Source organism: Chelonoidis abingdonii, chromosome 2, assembly GCF_003597395.2.
Source record: "Chelonoidis abingdonii isolate Lonesome George chromosome 2, CheloAbing_2.0, whole genome shotgun sequence".
Taxonomy (NCBI): Eukaryota; Metazoa; Chordata; order Testudines; family Testudinidae; genus Chelonoidis; species Chelonoidis abingdonii.
The window spans coordinates 23,933,702-23,952,702 of NC_133770.1; the positions used below are offsets into that span (position 1 = coordinate 23,933,702).

Genomic DNA, 19,001 nt, shown 5'->3' on the forward strand with positions numbered 1-19,001 from the left:
GTGAACAATCCATGTAATATTGGCTGCAATGGGCTGAAGCAGTCTTGCACAGTTTTCCTGAATATTAACTAGTCCAGACAGAATCTGGTTGCCCAACAATACACAATGGAGTTAAATTAAACCAAAAAAATTACTTGCTAGTTTATAAAAATTACTAGCCCTTGCAAGTAGAATTTTGCAAGGCTAGCTATACAACAAACAGATTTTCTTGGTTAAAACAAATAAACATAAATAGAACTTGGTTTTTATTTATCAAAAATGCTTCTTTTCTAATGTATCTTTGGACTTAGTCTAACAAATGTTGTTGGTAAAAAAAATTCTATTGAAATTTTTTGACCAATTATTGGGTTTTGATCAAATTAAATTTTTCAGAAAAAGTATCTGCTTACCTTGAATTTTTTCAATCTTACAACAGACAACCAAAACTCCTACACAAACATTTTTTGGCAAACAAAAATTTTCAATTTTGTGGCTTTTCTGTTTTTTTTTACAACAAGTTTAACTATTGAAACCAAAATGAAAAAATTAAAATTTCAAGCAAAAATGAAAAAAATGTTTATGGGAAAATTTTCCAGGGAAAATGTCCTAATTTCCTGACCAGTCCTACTTTTAATATTGTTTGGGGATTATAAATATTTGTTTGTATGCCTGAATGGATGAATGTATGCATGAATGGCCCTGAACTTTATCTAGAACATTAGCAGTAGAAAGTCATGCTAAAGATGTTTAGAAGACAGTTTTCCATTGGTCTGTAATAAAGTTTAGGACTTGTATCTATGATCTTACATCACAGTAATTTGGACATTCTTTATAAATATGTTCTTTGAATACTAGTGTAATAACAAATACCAAACCTCAATACACATGAAAACTGCACATTTAGAAAACTAGTAATGGTAATTTTAGTCTCTTTACTAGCAGTAAATGACTGACAAGTCTGTTCTTTTCTCTGCCTAAAGCTAGCTAGAACGTTCAACTAAATGGATGAGTGCAGCCGCCATGACCAGCCATGGTCTTGCAGAGAGAAGCTGAGATAGCTGGGCTAACTGGCTTGAGGGCCCATTTAAATTGGCATAGTGTCCTAGAATTGGATGCAATATTGGATATCACTACATATCTTGGGACTAGACACCAGGAGATGTACAGATAAGAACATAAGAAGATCATACTGGGTCAGACCAATGGTCCATCTAGCTAAGTATCCTGTCTACTGACAGTGGCCAATGCCAGATTCTTCAGAGGGAATGAACAATTATTAAGTGATCCAGCCCCTAGTGTCTAGTCCCAGCTTCTGGCAATCAGAGGTTTAGAGACATTCAGAGCATGGGATTGTGTCCTTGACCATCCTGGATAATAGCCATTGATTAACCTATCCTGACAGATGCATATAATGTCCAAAAATTTCAAACATGTGTCCTCATGAAACTCACTGTACAAGATTGTCCTCACAAATTTTCACCTTGAATCTGGGCCTATAGACTATGAAAGCCTATGATGATGGCCAAGCTACCAAGATAGGACTCAACCAAACAACCAGTCACCTCTTTTAGCTACTATATAAAGATAATAATGAGGCATTCTCACACATAAATAATTCCTTAGTCAACTAGATGTAAAACTATAAAGACACTAAAATGTAAGAATACTCTACCTTTCAATACTCACTTGATCCAGCACCAACCACTAGCAGTGATTTGTTTATAAAATCAGCTGATCTAAGAGGACATGTTCATCACGATCTAATCTTGTGCCATCAGAACTGATATATTTTTATTAATATTTATGAACATTTTTAACTCTTTAATATGACAAAATCTATATCAGTTAACAAAAAAATTATGTTTTTTACCAAATCACATCTCTCTTTTGCTTAAATTTGCAGCTCTAAGCTGAGAGCGTGTGTCACATTGTAGGGATATTAAAGAAGGTACTAACAGTGATTCCCCCAAGTGACAGTGGCCCCCCATAATTTGTTCCCCACACTTTAAAAATCCAAAAGTTTCAGCAACTACAAAAATCTCTTGGGTCTTCTGTTAAAACTTCTAAGCTACTATCTGTACAAACCATTGATTGTATCTGTCCTGTGAAAGATACTCTATTACTATGTAAACTTACAAACAAGTTAATTGACTTTGTTCTTGATGTGAACACTATGCTACCACCCCTGCTGTGAGCCTTCAGCTGTAATTGATACAATGTAAACAAATGCTATAAGCCATTAAGTGACTTTCACTTCATTGTAATAGCAACAGCTCATAGGAACAGACCCCAACTCTTTGTGATTAAAGGGCCGGGAGTCTCAAATGAATTAGCACACACTCCGAAAGTGGTGGAAAAAGTACATTAAAATATGGTTAAGATATGGAATGTATGTTGATGAATGCTTGATGTACGTGAATGGTTAGGGAGGTGCCAGCCTAGAAAGGGAGTATCCATCAGCAGAAGAATGTGTCAAGTGGACCACCAGACAACTCCCGGAGGGTAAACTGGGATCCACCCCATCACCTGGAAGGATGAGAAACACAAACTTTGAATAGTGTGGAGCCATCAGGAATGTGCCATCTGCTGATTGCGTCAGCAACAGCAGGATGAAACAGTTCCCATAGACTAACATAGGAATTAAATCCTATAAGAATGGACTCTAAAGACTGAAGACTTTGAGTCTCTGGTTCTGCTGCCAACCTCCAGGAGCATCAGGTGCATCTGACACAGACTTGATTCCATCCTCATGACCAAGATACCTGGCCAGTAACTTGGCATGAGCAACTTCTAGGCTGATAACTATAACACCTATACAGAACTTGAATGAATGATTATGTGAATGAATATATGTGTGTGTATAAGGAATATGCAGTGATAGGAATAAGTAGTCAAACAATGTTGTTTACTTTTATCTTTTGCTTTATTATTATATTTACAATAAATATGGATTCTTTGCCGTAACCCTCTTAATAAGATCCTGCTGGGTTTTATTCTATTGGTATAACAACATTTTGGTCCGATAGGGATGTGCATAAAAACAAGTTGTGAAACTTATCAAATGCCAAAAAATTAATAAGTGTCTAAATTTGAGGCCCAAGCCAAATGGCCCTCTGCCCATTCACCCCAGATTGACCCTGATTTTGTGTGGTTTAACCCATGGCATATGTGTCCAGAGTATATGATAGGCAACTATAACTATATTTAATAATGCAAATAAATGATCAAAATGAAAACTTTCATTTAGATAAAATTAATCATTTAACAATATGCCAAAAGATGTGGTGGAGTCTCTATCACTAGAAATCTTCAAATTAGTATCTTCGATACTTTCTAAAAGACATGCTTTAGTTCAAGTTATTTGCTCTGGTACAATTCTATGGCCAGTGTTATGTGGGAAGTCAAATAAGATGATCAAAATGGTTCTTCTGGTCTTAAAATCTATGAATAAGTTAGAGTATCTTTTTGCTTGTCCTTTTGTTTTTCTATTACCCACTGCATTTCAAAATTTCTCTTTGAAATGTTTGTAAAAGTTCTCTGTGAAAATTCCTGCCAAAGCTGGTTTCTTATTTTTCCATCTAGATACCTTCCTGGAGATTACACACCACATCAAAGATTAAAATTTTTAATTGGCATATGGGTTTCACAAAACACATTTGGGAAGTAACATCTGAAACTATTGATTTAGAAGTGTCTAAGCCACAAAGCCCAAAATCAAAGAGAAATTCAGTTTTCAGGGATTTTTTTTTAAATAATTAAATCTTTATCGAGTTTTTTTATACAGAAAACTATGATACACAGCCTAATTATCTAACGATTTTAACTTTTCTAATCTAGCTCTAACATCTTTGACCTTGACAGTCATTCTTTCTCTTTTACAAGGTTAATTAAAGGTGCACAGATATGAATCTATTGCTTTAGAACTGTGTGAAATGTCAAACCCACAGCAACAACAGCAGTTTGCTACTGGCTTGTTTTACGATTTTTAAAAAGTAATTTTTTATTTGGTATAGGTTTTTTCCCTTTGGATTTTTTATGAGGTCAGATAAGAAGGCAATAGACCAAACAAACTGTCTACAAAATATCCTAAGTGGAACACAGGATCAGACCTGCCAACAGGGGAGGCGAGGGCAGGAGAGGGGAGGGGAGGGGGGCGCAGTCCCAGAAGTGATGAATTTGTCACTTCCACCCTCAGCCCCATCCCCCCAGGGCCCGGAATTTCTGTCGACAGGCCTGCACAGGATCCATGTTATTAGCATAAACTGTGGATTTGTTATTTTTATAGTATATATACAGTGTTCGACTAACAGAGGGCATGGTCCACAATATTGCTTTGTTGACCCATGAAGACCACAGGATCTTCCTGGACACCACAACCAAAGATTACGGGTATAACGCAGAAATTACTGACAGGTGATATGTATGGCCTGTGTTGTGCAGGCGCTCAGACTAGACAATTGTAACGGTCCTTTCTGACATACCAAAAAAAATCATGAATCTATATTTCTTCTCCCTCTCACTGCTGATACATTTCTAGGCAAAAGGAGAGGCTGCCTCTCCTAGAGGGAATGGAGGCTTACCCTAACCAATCTTATCACCATGTATGGCAATCAGATTCTGGAGAATTGTGCCTAGGGACTCAGGGCTCAATCCTATGCCCATTTATGTCAATGGAAAAATTCCCACTGACTTCAGTAGTGCAGGCTCAGTGAGTTTTTATTCCTCAAGTGGAAGAGAGTCCCTCCATTGCTGACTAAATTTCAGTCAATGGGAATAAGCAGTGTTGTTGGAGCCATGTCAGTCCCAGGATATTATAGACAAGGTGAGCGAGGTAATATTTTTTATTGGACCAGCTAGTTTCTCTCACCAACAGAAGCTGGTCCAGTGAAAGATATTACCTCACCCACTTTGCCAGTCAATGGGGAAGAATTTTAACATTATTATGGCCTTGGTGTGACAGGCAGCAGATACCAAGATCAGTGAGAAAGATGAAGCAAGGACCATGTAGTGAGCCCTCCTATTCAAAATAAGAGAAATATTTTTTATCAATTTATTTTATTTAAATAAGCTTTAGATGTTTGATTCAAGTTTAGGGCAAAGGTTTCAGGCGGTTCTTATTTTAACAAAGCCAACTAGCCCATCTCGAAGTAAAACCATTTGACTACATTGTTCTTATCAGTTAAGTAAATTGCAATGACTAGTGTGTGTGTTGCCTTCCTGCTTATTGCTTCCTGTTCCTGTTTGTTTCTTGGTTCCTGCTTCCTGAACTCAGTGTTCCAATTTGTGTGCATGCACGCGCATAGCGTTGGGAGCAGTGATGAGCTACCAAAATCTTAACAACAGGCTCCCTATAAAAAGTTCTGATTTAAGGGATGTGCCACAGTATGTATTTTTTGTACCTTTCTCCATCAGAAGTGGCAATGCATTGAGTCATTGGGAGTCATACTTAACAATAAAAAAATAAAAAACATTTTTACATGTTTATTACAATAGAAACAAAGTATTGCTTTATTAAACAAATTTAAAATACATTTGAAAAGAAGAAAATATAAAGAAGAGATGTATGAGTAAGCAAACAATAATAATATTTAAGAATGAAATCCCTATTCTTATATTTTAAAATATTACATGTGAACTGCTTAAGTTATTAAAAATAAAAAGTATATTCATGTTGAAGTATACAATGCAACAAACAATATTTTAAAGAATATTTAAGTACATTATTTATTACTAATTAGGTAGTAATTTCCAAATGGCTTCCGGATCTTCTCCATAATCTTTGGTGTTGGATACACGAACTCTGGTATCTAATGCGGATAGATGACTTCTCATCCATGATTTAACATATGGTATTGGGTTTCAGGAACTTAGTGGGCTTCCCAGCAAATTGATGGTCATAAAGCTTGAGATATGTTTAATTGTTAAATTCGCGCTTTAATCACTACAAATAATATTCATCAACGAAAAAGCTCTTTCTGCAGAACTAATTGCAATTGCGTTCATATTTTGCTTTGCTTTCCTCATTGTTTCTGGGTCAGGAAGATTTTTTGATTCAATGTTATTCTCTACATAGTCATGAAAATCATTTAAATCGACTACAAATTTTATGAATTTATTTAATTCATGTACTTTTTCTTCTCTTGATTTCCAAGGTAACCTGACTTCTTCAATATTCCATGAAGTGGTATCCATGAATGATTCAAATATTTTAGGTGTATTACTAGAACGACCTAAATTATCTTCTTTACATTTAATGTGATTTTCGTTTAATAATCTTGCCTTCGTTTTTTTCAATAATACACTCTATTACTTTGTCTCATGGCAAAGACAAAGTAATAGAGACAAAGTAATAGATTTAACCTTACATTATCTTCAAACTCTATGCATTATCTTCAAACTCTATGCATTTAAAAGCATCACTTTCGATCATTTCATTAATTTTATGGTTGTGTATACCAAAACTATCTTTCAATTGTATGAAAAAAATCAGTCATTCATTTGATTACCTTATCTGCCTTTGTTAAACTCAATTGTCTCACTTGCAGTGCATTTGATAATAATGCAAGTTCATCCAAAATGTCAATCATTAATGCCAAGTCTTTTAAAAATTCCTTGATTTTCAATCTTTTTTCCATGCCAGAAAATTTGTTATTTTTGGAAAAATAAATATAAAGGCCTGGATAAGCTCTTCAGACCACTTTGATAGCTCTAAGGCTACAAGAAGTCCATCGTGGACCAAAAACACAGCCTATTTTGATGATTTCAATATATAGTTCTTTAGAAACTGGTTTAAGTTCAAACTGACTTTTTTCTGACTGATGAAAAATTGCATAAATCTTGTCCAAAAAATCTTGAAATGGCTTATTTCATTGATATCATTTAGAGCATCATCTAAAGCCAGTTGTAGCCAATGATTCAAACAATGCCAAATTATAATGTTTGGAAAATCTTGAATCAGTCTTGTAGCAACTCCAGATTTATGTCCAGGCATGGTGTTCATGCCATCAGAACAAAATCTGATTAAATTTTTCTTTAAATATTCTGTGTCAAATCCTGTATTGGTTAGCGTATTTCTCAAAGTATTATAAATATTTTCTGCTTTTGTTGATTCTAATTCCACTAAATTGAGAAAAATTGTTGGTGAAGAATTTTGTAATTCACATTTTATAAGAATTACAAGCACAGTTTTACTTGAAATTGTAGAAGCTTCATCAATAATAATACAAATCTTTGAATTGTTTTTGATGATTTTACTAAAAATTTGTTTTCTTATTAATTCAGCAATATGCTCTACGATTCTGATGGCTGAAAATCGAGAATGTAGGCAGTTCCCTAAATCAGTTTCATTCTTAATTTGTAGCTCTACTTCATCCTCCATATCTGACATTGGTCGGTTTTTTTTTAACTAAGCTGTAAACTATGATGAAAATTTTGCTGGTTATTGCAATATTTTTTTCAGTAAGTTTATCAATCACTGTAGTGAGAAGTTCTTTTTTAGATTCATTTAAAATATTTATAACTCTCAAATGAGAGCTTGATTCAGAATGTTCCTTCTTTTTTTTTCTTGCTGAACTTTTTAATCAGTTCCAGATGCTTTAATAATACACTTTTGCCATTCCGAAGAAATGTGTAAATATTTTCCTCCAAGGACCCCCAAATGTGACGTATTTGCACAGTGGGAACAGCCAAGTTTTTTGCCTTTAATTATCATGGCATTATATTTCTTTAAAAAATATTATGCCTGCTCGGAAGTCCAACAATCGGGTCCTAAATTTTCACAATCATGTATTCTTCTTCACTGTGGACACATTTTCAGATGATTCAACATTTAAGATATTTTCATCACCAAAATTATTCTCATCAGTATTTTAATAATTATTTTCACACTAGAACTACAGACTAATGATTTTGTCATTTTATTGGAAAACCAATCACTAATGCTTTTCTGGTGTTTCATTATGAAGGGTAAATAATATTGAATGGAAAACTTCAATCTTCGAATAACAGTCCAGTTAGTATTACACATCAAAATCTCACATGCAATTTACTAGAAACAAACAGGCCGACTATGACTCACTGGTCGTGTTGAACTGTATAGAAAACAGTTGAGCAAGTGCACGAATGAGGCAAGTGCAACCCATTAATAAAATAATAAACTAGACGTTGTTATGTCAGGATGAACTTGGATGCGACCAAATCGCAGCCTGCGATGACATTAGACGCGCACTTGCATAGCAACATAAATCTTGACCTATCTCTTGTAGAAACTGCTCTTTAACTGCTAGAATTTTGCGTCCCTTTGCATTGGAAATTTATTTTGTACACCGTATTATATTTTACACCATTTTATAAGATTAAGATTATTTGGTTTTAAGATCATTTTATAACATTTGTTTTGTAACAATTTTTAACAACTGGTTTTCAAACTGCTTCAAAATTTACCAACCGGTTTGCGTAAACCGGTGCAAACCGGCTCCCGCTCACCACTGGTTGGGGGTGTGTAGTTACTCAAGGCCTGCTGCTATATGCTTGCCATTTGGACTGTTACGTTTGTTCATACTGTTGCTGATTTAACTGGTTCACGGTTATTATATGTTTTGATTGACAATCTACATTGCTTCAGTTTCCTGGTATTTTGATTGCTGTTCTGGAGTGCATCAGAGTGTAACACAAATGTGAAGGGTGTGTATATCTGAGTATAGAAGATTCCTTAAACTAGGATATTTTGCTCATGAACAGAGACAGTTTATGGGTGCATTAAGGACACACACATAACAAATATTTCTGGATATGCAAGTGAGTATTATTAGCCTATGGGTGCCATTTGGCCAGTTTCTTGGTAGAAGTTACCTTTAAAATCAGTTGTAGATATAAAATTATCCAAGGGTGTTAAGCATACACCCCATAAACTGGATTCATTTCCCTGGATCTATTCTCCAGCCTAGCACGTAATTACATGTGCAAGCCCATCTTCCACCACTGGGTCCCACTGCACTGAATCAATAATGTCAGAAGTACTGCTTCCTTGCAAGGCATGAGAAGAAGCGTGCAGATTCCTTTTGAGAAACCACCACCATAAAATGGTAGGAGGGCTTGAACAACATGTTGAAAGGAAACCCCTCAGAAAAGTCAAAACATCACATTAGCACTTCCTCTCCAAAAGCCAAAGGCAGCTGAAATTCACAGCAGAGATCTCCTCCTTGGACCAGCCCAGCAACAGTGAACAGCACAACAGGATTTTGAAGTTAACTAAATTGGGATTTTTAAATAGCTCATATGAATTTATTAATTTAAGATTACTAAGCCTACTTAAATAATTAATCATTTCACCATTTGGCTATGCATTAGTATTTTTCATGTAGCATTTACCACTTTCTTTAACACTTATTTCCATAAAACAATTTCACTATGAATACAGAATCTAGGAGTAGATAAATGATTTCAGTGGGAATTTTCTTGGAACAGATATCAATGTACATAACAGCCACTGTTATTACAACTGCACTTCTTCTAATGTCTGAGCCAGATTAATCAAAAGGAGAAATGATAGAAAAATATACTGCTTTTGACTGTGTTAGTGCAGGCAAATGCATATTTGAATATGTCCTCTAGGAGTCACACACTGAAATTTCAGAGACCTCCAGGGGATCATGAAATAGGGATCATGGTAAAGGGATGCTGCTGACACCTGTAGTCTGGCAAGTTCTGTGGCATTGAATCCCAAAAAGGTTGCACGGGGAGAAGAAACTCATTATGCACCACAAGGCTCTATCAGAGGGAAATCCCCATTCCATTATGGGAGATGTAGTCCTCGAGGGATCCCAGTCCATAAGAGGGAATTGGGGCCTGAACTACAATTCCACAAGGCCATGTGCTGGTAGGGAAATGCAGTTTTATGTTTTGTTGAACTGTTTCAAAATGAAATGCATTGTGTCAGATAAAAAATGAAATATTTCAGTTCAGAATATTTAATTTCAATTTTCTCAACTGAAAACAGAAAAATTTCCCCATGAAAAATTTTGATTTTGTGGAAACTGCAAAATTCCTAGCCAGCTCTAGAAATGAAGTTTTTACCACAAGGTATATAATAGCTCTTTTCCTTCTCAGAGCCTCCCTGGAGCCCATTGTCTTCTAAACTCCCAAGTTCATCTCAAGCGTCACAAAGGGTGTGTAGGTGTCTGTGCAAAAAAGAGGTTTTTATGGCAGCACTTTTCCCTTTTCATCAGTAGAGAGAGTAGAGAACTCTTCCCCCGCTGGAGCTTCTGGCCATAGGGCTTATACAAATATAATATAACACTAATAATTGTAATAAAAATATACATATAACAAACATCTTCTTCCAGCTGAGAAACACCTTACCTACAAATGATAATAAATTGTTTGTTTTTTTTAAACAAAGTTCTTAATCAGGGCTTCCATTCTAGGTATTTTAATGCTACAATTTGTTTTTCCTTTGCATCACTAGATTATTTATTGTGTTCACACTGAAAATGCCAGGGTACATTTCTTACCTTCATACTGAAAAGTATATTTGCTCTGTGAACTGGTGAACTTGTCAGAGGCTCCAACTTACAAGGAAAATGTCATACATTTTTATTTGTTTTCTGATCATCTTACCTTCCACTCACGTTACAACTGCAGAGAAACCCCCCTAAGAGCTTAAAACAGAAGAAAAAAGTAGAACTGGTCTCCCCTTCATGAAATCTAATTATAGGTCACTTCCTTTCTCCTCCCTCCTCCACCTAGGTACAGTAAGTTCCACGTGTATATTTTTAATGTTATTGTATCCAGAAAACTGCGTGTGGGAGGGAGTCTTTTAATAAAGCTGTGAGGTCCAAGTTCACCTGTGGCATAACTCCATAAATTTCAATGGAGATACATCAAGGATTAATTTGATTCTGTATCTGAATTGCCATGTGCATCAGAATGTTAATTAGGCCTCTCATCCTTAGTTTTTACTTTCAATACGAAGTCAGCATGAATTATCCAATTCATAAAAAGTACAGTCACAGCACAAATAAATTCTGAAAATGTAATTTTAACTGTCAAAGAAGTTCAACAGTGCTGATGAATAAGGATTTTTTCTTTATAAGCTATCTGTGCATTGCAGCACATCTTTTTCTTACCTTTAAATGCCACTGTTTTGACACTGTTTAGAAGTTCCATACATCTTATTTCCTCTTCATGAATCTCCAGCTGAAATCTGCATTCTGGGTGGATGCCATTCACCTGTTTAAAATGAACAAACAGGACTGGGTCTTAAAGTATTTTAATTAAAATGTTCCATAATGGATGCAACTACCAATCAAAGAATCCACAATTTTTATTTGTTATTTTAAGGCCTTAAGAGTGTGCTAGGCACAGTCCCTTCTCAAAGTCTATGCATTTTGGCTTTTCAAAATGAAACATTAAAAGAATGCTCTTCCATAAAAAGGAGCCCTCCTCAACTCCTTTCTGAAGAATTCCAAAATCAACACTGCCATTTATAAAAAAGAGTCCTTGACAACATAATGTATTTACCAACGTTTTTCTGAAAAACTTTGCCCCCGCCTTACAGAAAGGCAGTGTGTCAATCTGTACTCCAATATAACATCCTTAATGGGGCGACAAGTACATTTTTGATTTTTTAAAGAAAACTGCTTCATTTTAGAAAAGCTGAATTTGCATCACTATGTGTGTCAAGCAAGCAAACTGCACCATCTTTAATGTAATAACATTTGCTTTTCTTTGTCACAGTGTGACCATTACCTTCTGGGGGTCACCATACTCAGGGGCGGCTCCAGGTCCCAGCACACCAAGCCCGTGCTTGGGGCGGCATGCTGCGGGGGGTGCTCTGCAGGCAGGGCTCCGGTGGACCTCCTGCAGGCGTATAGGCTTTGGCAGGACCGGCGACTGGCAGAGCGCACCCCACGGCATGCTGCCATGCTTAGGGCAGCGAAATATCTAGAGCCGCCTCTGACAATACTTCATCACAGATTCTTTGATTTAAGCAAGTAGCATGCAGTGAGAAACTCATTTTAAAACAGCTGTGTTATCATTATTCCTCTTTCGCTTATAGCACTGCCCACAATATGAAAGGCACTTTCAAGGCAGTCAAGAAGGAAGGGTCCCTGCCCATGAGCACAGACAGTTAGACAGACTGAGACTAGAGGAAGGGGAACAACAAATAAATTTTTTTTTATTCAAGTCAATGAGATTCATGGCAGGGAGCACAGCAGAAGAACTGGAGGAATGAACTCAAGAAGCTCACACGATGCACAGGAGTCTGCATGGAACAGGTGACTGTGCAATAAATTGACAAGCAGGAAGGTAAGGGTGGAAATGTTGGCAGAGTTGAGGGGGTAGGGACAACAGAAAATATTTAGGAACAATAATACATTTTAGTCTCTTGGAATACAGCAGCAAGATTAAGCAAATGAAAAAATTATAAGGCAGTAAGACTTTGCTGAACTGTTCAATCATCTGCACATTTTGTAATTCATGCACAAAGTGATGGCCTCTCTCTCCTCTTGTCAGCGAAGATTTAATAACCTGTAATGAGGTCTAATTTACAAAACAGCATTACTTTTACATAATATTAGAACATCAGTTAGTACACTATGAAGTATTATAAATAAGTGAGAGGCAGGATGGTCTTGGGTTTAAGGCAGTGGAGTGGGTCAGGAGATCTAGGCTCAAGTCCTGGTTGAGCTGCAGATTTCCTGTTTGATCATGGGCAAGTTAATTAAGACCAGATTTTCAGGAGTCAGAGCACTGGATGTTCTATTCAGTCTGGCCATAGCATCACAGTGGAAGTTCATGAGTGTTATAACACTTCTGAAAACTTGGCCCTTGTTCTCTGAGCACCTCATAGGGTTTGTCTACACAGCAATGTAACCCTAGGGTTAGTGGGATCCAAGTCAGCTGACTCATGTCAGGAAATCCTGGGCTTGAGCATCTACAATGCATTTTAACCCTAGGTTAAGGATTTTCTGACCCATACTGGAACCTAGGGCTCTGGCATCCACACTGCAATGCTAAGAGCCAAGCCAAAGTAACCCTATCCCAGAGTGCCTTCCTCCCTACAGTGTTGACACTCTAGCACTATGAATATGTTGAACTGTGGAAAAACTCTCATTCCCATGTGCACCTATTCTGAGGATAATTAGGACATCAGTCTCCAGGGCTGTCAAACTATTAAAATGAAACTGTGATTCTTGATTTTTTATAATGGGATGTTCAGTGAAGGTGGTTTTGTTTGGTTGTTTTTTTATCTATTTATTTTTATCTGTTTGTTTTGAAGTTTGACATAAAATGTAGGGTTCAGAGGAAAAACAGAGACACACCCCAGCCTGTCTGCTTCTGGCTGCAGAGCAGTGAAGTGCATCCCCCGGGGTCGGGGTGCAGTGTGCTCCAACATCCTCAGGAATCTCTTATCCCTGCCCCTGCTGCACCCTGGATCCCCCGGAGGCTGTGGGGAAGTTTTGGGGCTGGTTTGCACTAATCACCCTCACAGTGCACTTTGCCAGGGCACCTCTGCACATACAGCCCCATGGTGAGCAGGGGGAGGGGGGAGTGGAATGGGGACCAAGTGGCTGCCCTGTATGGAGAGGGAGGAGCCAGGGTCCTGGGGGTCATCCTCCCCCGGCCATGCTGAGCTGGTAGCTCTGCCACTCCCCCTCCCTGCAAGGCAGATACTTAGTTCCCACTCGACTTTCTGGCCCTTGCTCCCAGGCCCGCCCTGCCCTCCCTGGAGCTGCATGTGCAGGAATGCCTGGGTGGCGTGCACCAAAATCTAGCTGTGCTCTTGTGATCAGGAAGCAGCTGTCTTTGCAAAAATCATCTTCTGATCAGTCTCCATTGAAAACCCTGCAGGCTCTCTGATAGTGTGCTTGCAGACTGATGTTCAGCACACAATGGGTTAACCCTGACCTGAGCGGCTGCCTTTGTAAAAGGAGGTTGACTTCTGTTTGCAATAGCGTGCAACAGACTGTACCACAGGTGGTCCGCTTAGAGAGGACTAAGGAAGTTCCTCTAAGGAACCTGGATACATCCGGAGGATTTCCTAAGCCCAAATCAAGTCTGGGCTGTGTGCATACAGAAAAGCAATAGGGCTCAAACTCAAGATCCCAGTTTAACATGGGCTCAGACCCTCTAGCCCTGCAGGATCTTGGACCCTAGATCTGACCCCCAAGTTAACATCATTGTATGTGGACACAAGAGGGGTTAGGCTTGAGGCCAGGCTCGAGCCTGGGCTTATATTACTGTGCAGACATACCCTTTAAGGCCAGAAGGGACCACCATGATCATCTAGTTTGACCTCCTGCACATTGCAGGCCACAGAACCTCACCTACCCACTCCTGTAATAGACCCCTAACCTCTGACTGAGTTACTGGAGTCCTCAAATCATGATTTAAAGACTTCAAGTTAAGGAGAACCCACTATCTACACCTGTTTAAACCTGCATATGCGCCTGCCTCATGCTGCAGAGGAAGGCAAAAAACCCCCCCCAGTATCTCTGCCAATTTGACCTGGTGGAAAATTCCTTCCCAACCCCAAATATGGCAATCAGTTAGACCCTGAACAATAAATTATTATGAACAAGTTTAAGCTTTGTTGTAATGTGCATTGTTTGCCTGGACTGCTCAACACCCGAATGCTTGTGGAGGAGGAACTCTGTGAGTTGCTTCTTAAATACCTTCATGCTGTTTCACATCTGATATTCCTTGATGAAATATAGGAGCAAGAGGTGCCAGTATGGGGGCGGGGGAGGCGAGGGTCATGTGCCATCAGTGTGTCTCCACACAGGTCCCTCCCCTTTTTTCTGTGCCCCCCCCCACTTCTCTGACAGTGCCCGCCAGGCCCCAGGGCCTTTGCCCCTGCTACCCTTTTTTCTACTGGCACCTCTGATAGGAGCCTTGTCTTATAACAGGCTTAATCAAAAGTGATACAAGCTACAAAAGTGAGATCTTGGAATAGTGTTGGTATTTTCATAATGTAATAAAAATACTGTAATGATAAATAATAATGAATAGTGTGTAATAAGCATGTCATAAAAACAAATTTTATATTGCCAAGATCACTGCTTTTATAATTTATGCTGAGGTAAGGGAGAAAATCCATGGAATATTTTAGTGAAAGGGCTTTGTGGGTTGTTAAAGTTTGGGAACCACTGCTATAGAGGAAGGCCTATGAGAAGGAAATTTGCAACCTAGCTCAGGTTTCTATTGATTTACCAGATATTTAGAAAGCAGAAAAGTGATGTGGGCAAGACACACCCGCCAGGCACCTGGGAAATAATTCTCTGTAGTAACTCAGAGCCCTCCCTATCTAGTGTCCCATCACCAGTCACTGAAGATATTTGCTGCTAGCAGTTGCAGATCGGCTCCATGCCATTGTAGGCAGTCTCATCATACCATCCCCCCCCTAAACATATCAAGCTCAGTCTTGAAGCCAGTTAGGTTTTTGGCCCCCATTACTCCCCTTGGAAGGCTGTTCCAGAACTTCACTCCTCTGATGGTTACAAACCTTTATCTAATTTCAAGATAAACTTATTGACAGTCAGTTTATATCTATTTGTTCTTGTGTCTACACTGGTGCTTAATTTAAACAACTCCTCCTACTCCCTCTGATATATTTATAGAGAGCAATCATACCTCAACTTCTTTTGGTTAAGCTAAACTAGCAAAGGTCTTTGAGTCTCTTTGTATAAGATAAGTTTTCCTGATCATCCTAGTAGCCCTTCTTTGTACCTGTTCTGGTTTGAATTCATCTGTCTTAAACATGGGAGACCAGCACTGCACACAGGATTCCAGATGAGGTCTCACCAGTGTCTTGTATAATGGTACTAATACTTACCTGTCTCTACTGGAAATACCTCACCTGATACATCCTAGGACTGCATTAGCCTCAGTTTCCCATGTGTAAAATGAAAATGTTACTTCCTTTCTCCCATCTTTCCTCTATATTGTCTATTAAAATCATAAGCTCTTCAGAGCAGGCACTGTCTCTTACTCTGTATTTGCACAGGACCCAGCACAATGGAGCCCTGATATAGGTTAGGGTTTCTAAGTGTAATAATCAATAATAATAATAAATAATAATAATAATAATAAAACCTGCAAGTATTATTATTTTATTATTACTAATTATCTGCATTTTAGTAGCACTCAAATGCCCAATCAGGATCAGGGCCCTAATGTGCTAGGTGATGTATAAATCAATAGGAAGATATAGTCCCTGCCCCAGTAACCAAGAAACTATCAAAATAAATGAAGTGTATTTTGTGATGTGTTAGCCTGTTTTATAATCTCTTGATTTGCCAGTTTGCAAAAATTCAGTAATCTGCAATATGCCTCCTACTCTTTATTATTTATTATAAGTGCTAGTGTGAATTGCAAATAACAATTTACTGGAGAACCACCAATGCAGAGTGTAAATCATACTGTAAACATTTTGGCAAAGAAACTTGTGAAAAAACAATTTCAATCACAGGATTGAAAGGATTCCGGAAACTGAGATTTAATAGAGAGGGTTACTCCTTTGAGAAAATACAATTCTGTAGTGCCCAAAGGCTATAACTAATTCAATACTTCTTTTTCAAATTCCCACTGCATGTCAGGTATGTAACAACATTCATTTTCTAATACAGGAACGAGTAAAATTCAGATGTACTTTATCAGAGTTAAAAAAGTTTAGGGCCCAATCCTGTATAGTACTGCTGATTGGTCTTTTAGGCTCTCATTCCCTCTGTTCTACCAAAGAATAGTTTACATAAGTAGTCAATATAGACCTGTGCTGTCATATACACTTATGTGGACTGCTATAGTTTAGTGTCTGTCAGTATTCCCATTAATAAATCAATTTTTCAGGCACCTGAAATACAATAATTTTACCACAAAAATTTGCTTCTGGCAGCCATTTTGCATTTACCATTAGTGTGGCTTACCAAGTTTGGTGCACAATAGTCTGTGTTTTTAAATTTACAATGCAGAGAAGGTAACCGTTCTGTTGTCAGATGCTTTTGTGTGTCTCCCTTTAAGTCATGAACTAGTTAATAAAATAGTCAATAAACAACATAATTTTAGATTCAATTAAAACAAGGAAGGTTTTACAGCAACTAATTTCATAAGGATTTTTAGTGTAATTATTATTACATGCACAGTATAGAAGTTAGTTAAACAACATCATTTTTACCCTAACAGATTGATACACTCCAGTAAGTAAAACTCGTTAGCCATAAATAATAACCACTTCCAAACTCTCCTCTGACAATACTCTAAGCACCTTTCAAACCTCTGCTGGGACCATTTCCTGTTTTCATTTGAATCAATTAAAAAAAGAAAAGAAAAATACATACTAATAATATAAAGGGCCAAATTATGCTCTTGTTATATTGGTGTAAATAAAGGATAACACCGTTTAAATAAATTACATTATTTTGGATTTACTTCAAGGCAAATGAGAGCAGACTTTGGCTCAGCGGCTTACTGAAACCTACAAGGGAAGAACATTCAGATTAAGGGCTTTCACTACTACTGTGCTAGATATTGCAGCACATAAGTCCCAAATGTCACTCACTGCCTTCTCTCCCTTGATGTGCACAAACCGGCACGTTAAAGATAAAGCCTTAACTTTGAGTGAATGACCAGCGGTGTAATTAATGCACCATCAGCCCGATGATGGATCACTCTACATTTGGCCCCACTCCACACGTTTGCTAAGAGCTCGAGTCTCCTTCTCCGGAGTTAAGTGGGAGCAGGATCGGGATCCAGGTCTGTAACTTTTGAGTGGGTTGAGACATTTGTTTCTCATTGAATAGCTTGGACATTTTCAGGAGACACCCAAGCAAAGGGCTGCTATGGTGCGTGCCCTGTGGTGCCCCTGGCTGGATGGGCACAGCCCCTTCTATAATCACCGCGTTCACACTGGGCTTAGAATGACAGAAGATCAGGGTTGGAAGGGACCTCAGCAGGTCATCTAGTCCAACCCCCTGCTCAAAGGGGGACCAAGCCCCAGACAGATTTTTTGCCCCAAATGGCCCCCTCAAGGATTGAATTTACAACCCTGGGTTTAGCAGGCCAGTGCTCAAACCACTGAGCTATCCCTCCCCCCCCTAGGCCACTGGATCCTGTACAAGCGGTGGAGCCCCTTCACTGTAGGAAGCAACCCTGCCCCACGCCTGCTCCTTTCAAGCTGAACCCAGGCGTTTGTTCTCACAAGTCAGGGGGGTTACGAGAGCCCCCCCACCCGGCCGCTCTGTCCCCGCGCGGATCTCAAAGGGGTCGCACCGCACGAGAAAGTCGCCGCGTGGCGCGCACCCCGCGGCCCATGAGGAGCCCCCCGGGACACGCGCTGCGCTGCGGGCTGACTCTCCGCACGGGGCTTGCGGGGCGAGGTCTCGCTCCTGCCCCGCTGCAGCAGCCTCTGGCAGGGCCGGGCTGTGCCCTGAACTCCCCACCCCTCCCTGCAGCAGGAGCCCAGCGCCCCCGGGGGAGGCGGCGGCGGACTTACCGGCCCCAAGCTCCAGCAGGCGGCGAAGAGAAGGAGCAGCAGGTTCCTCATCCCGAGGGCGCCCCGCGAAGCAGCACAGCGGGAGAGCGCTCCCGGGCCAGACACATAGGGTCCGCGGGAGAGCCGCTCGCACAGGTGGGCAGCCGGCACCTGTCCCGGCTGCTGCCTCTCAGCCTCAGCCAGTCACTCCCTCCCCGGGTGGGTCCCGTCCGGCTGCTCCTGCGAGGCCAACTTCCAGCCCAGACTGACACCACCTGCCTGCCCTACTGCTGCGCCGGATGGCTCCTCCTCTAGGCTCCGCTGGCTTCCCGCCTCCCCTCTGCCCACCGCTTCCTTCCCTTCCCTAGGAGGGGCAAGGCACCTGCCCCCTGTGGGGAGCATGGGCCACCGGCTCCCCCCACATCCCCGCACCACCTATGGGAGGCATGGGCAACCGGCTTCCCCCACAGCCCTGGGCCACCTATGGGGGGCAAGGGTAACTACCTTCCCCCACATCCCTGGGCCACCTGTGGGGGGCAAGGGGAACTAC

General features: G+C 39.7%; 1 protein-coding gene and 1 pseudogene across 1 annotated transcript in view; both read right to left on the reverse strand.

Annotated features, from left to right (window-relative positions):
* VIPR2 (vasoactive intestinal peptide receptor 2) overlaps positions 1 to 18,706 on the reverse strand; it is a 101,452-nt gene extending 82,746 nt beyond the window's left edge. The window contains exons 1-2 of the mRNA XM_032806343.2: positions 18,473 to 18,706; positions 11,106 to 11,208 (exon numbers count right to left, since the gene is read on the reverse strand). Coding sequence (XP_032662234.1) covers positions 11,106 to 11,208; positions 18,473 to 18,523 — 154 coding nt within the window. The 5' untranslated portion in view covers positions 18,524 to 18,706. The remainder of the gene's footprint in view (positions 1 to 11,105; positions 11,209 to 18,472) is intronic.
* LOC142046416 (E3 SUMO-protein ligase KIAA1586-like) lies at positions 6,711 to 7,690 on the reverse strand (annotated as a pseudogene).
* Positions 18,707 to 19,001: the final 295 nt, after the last annotated feature.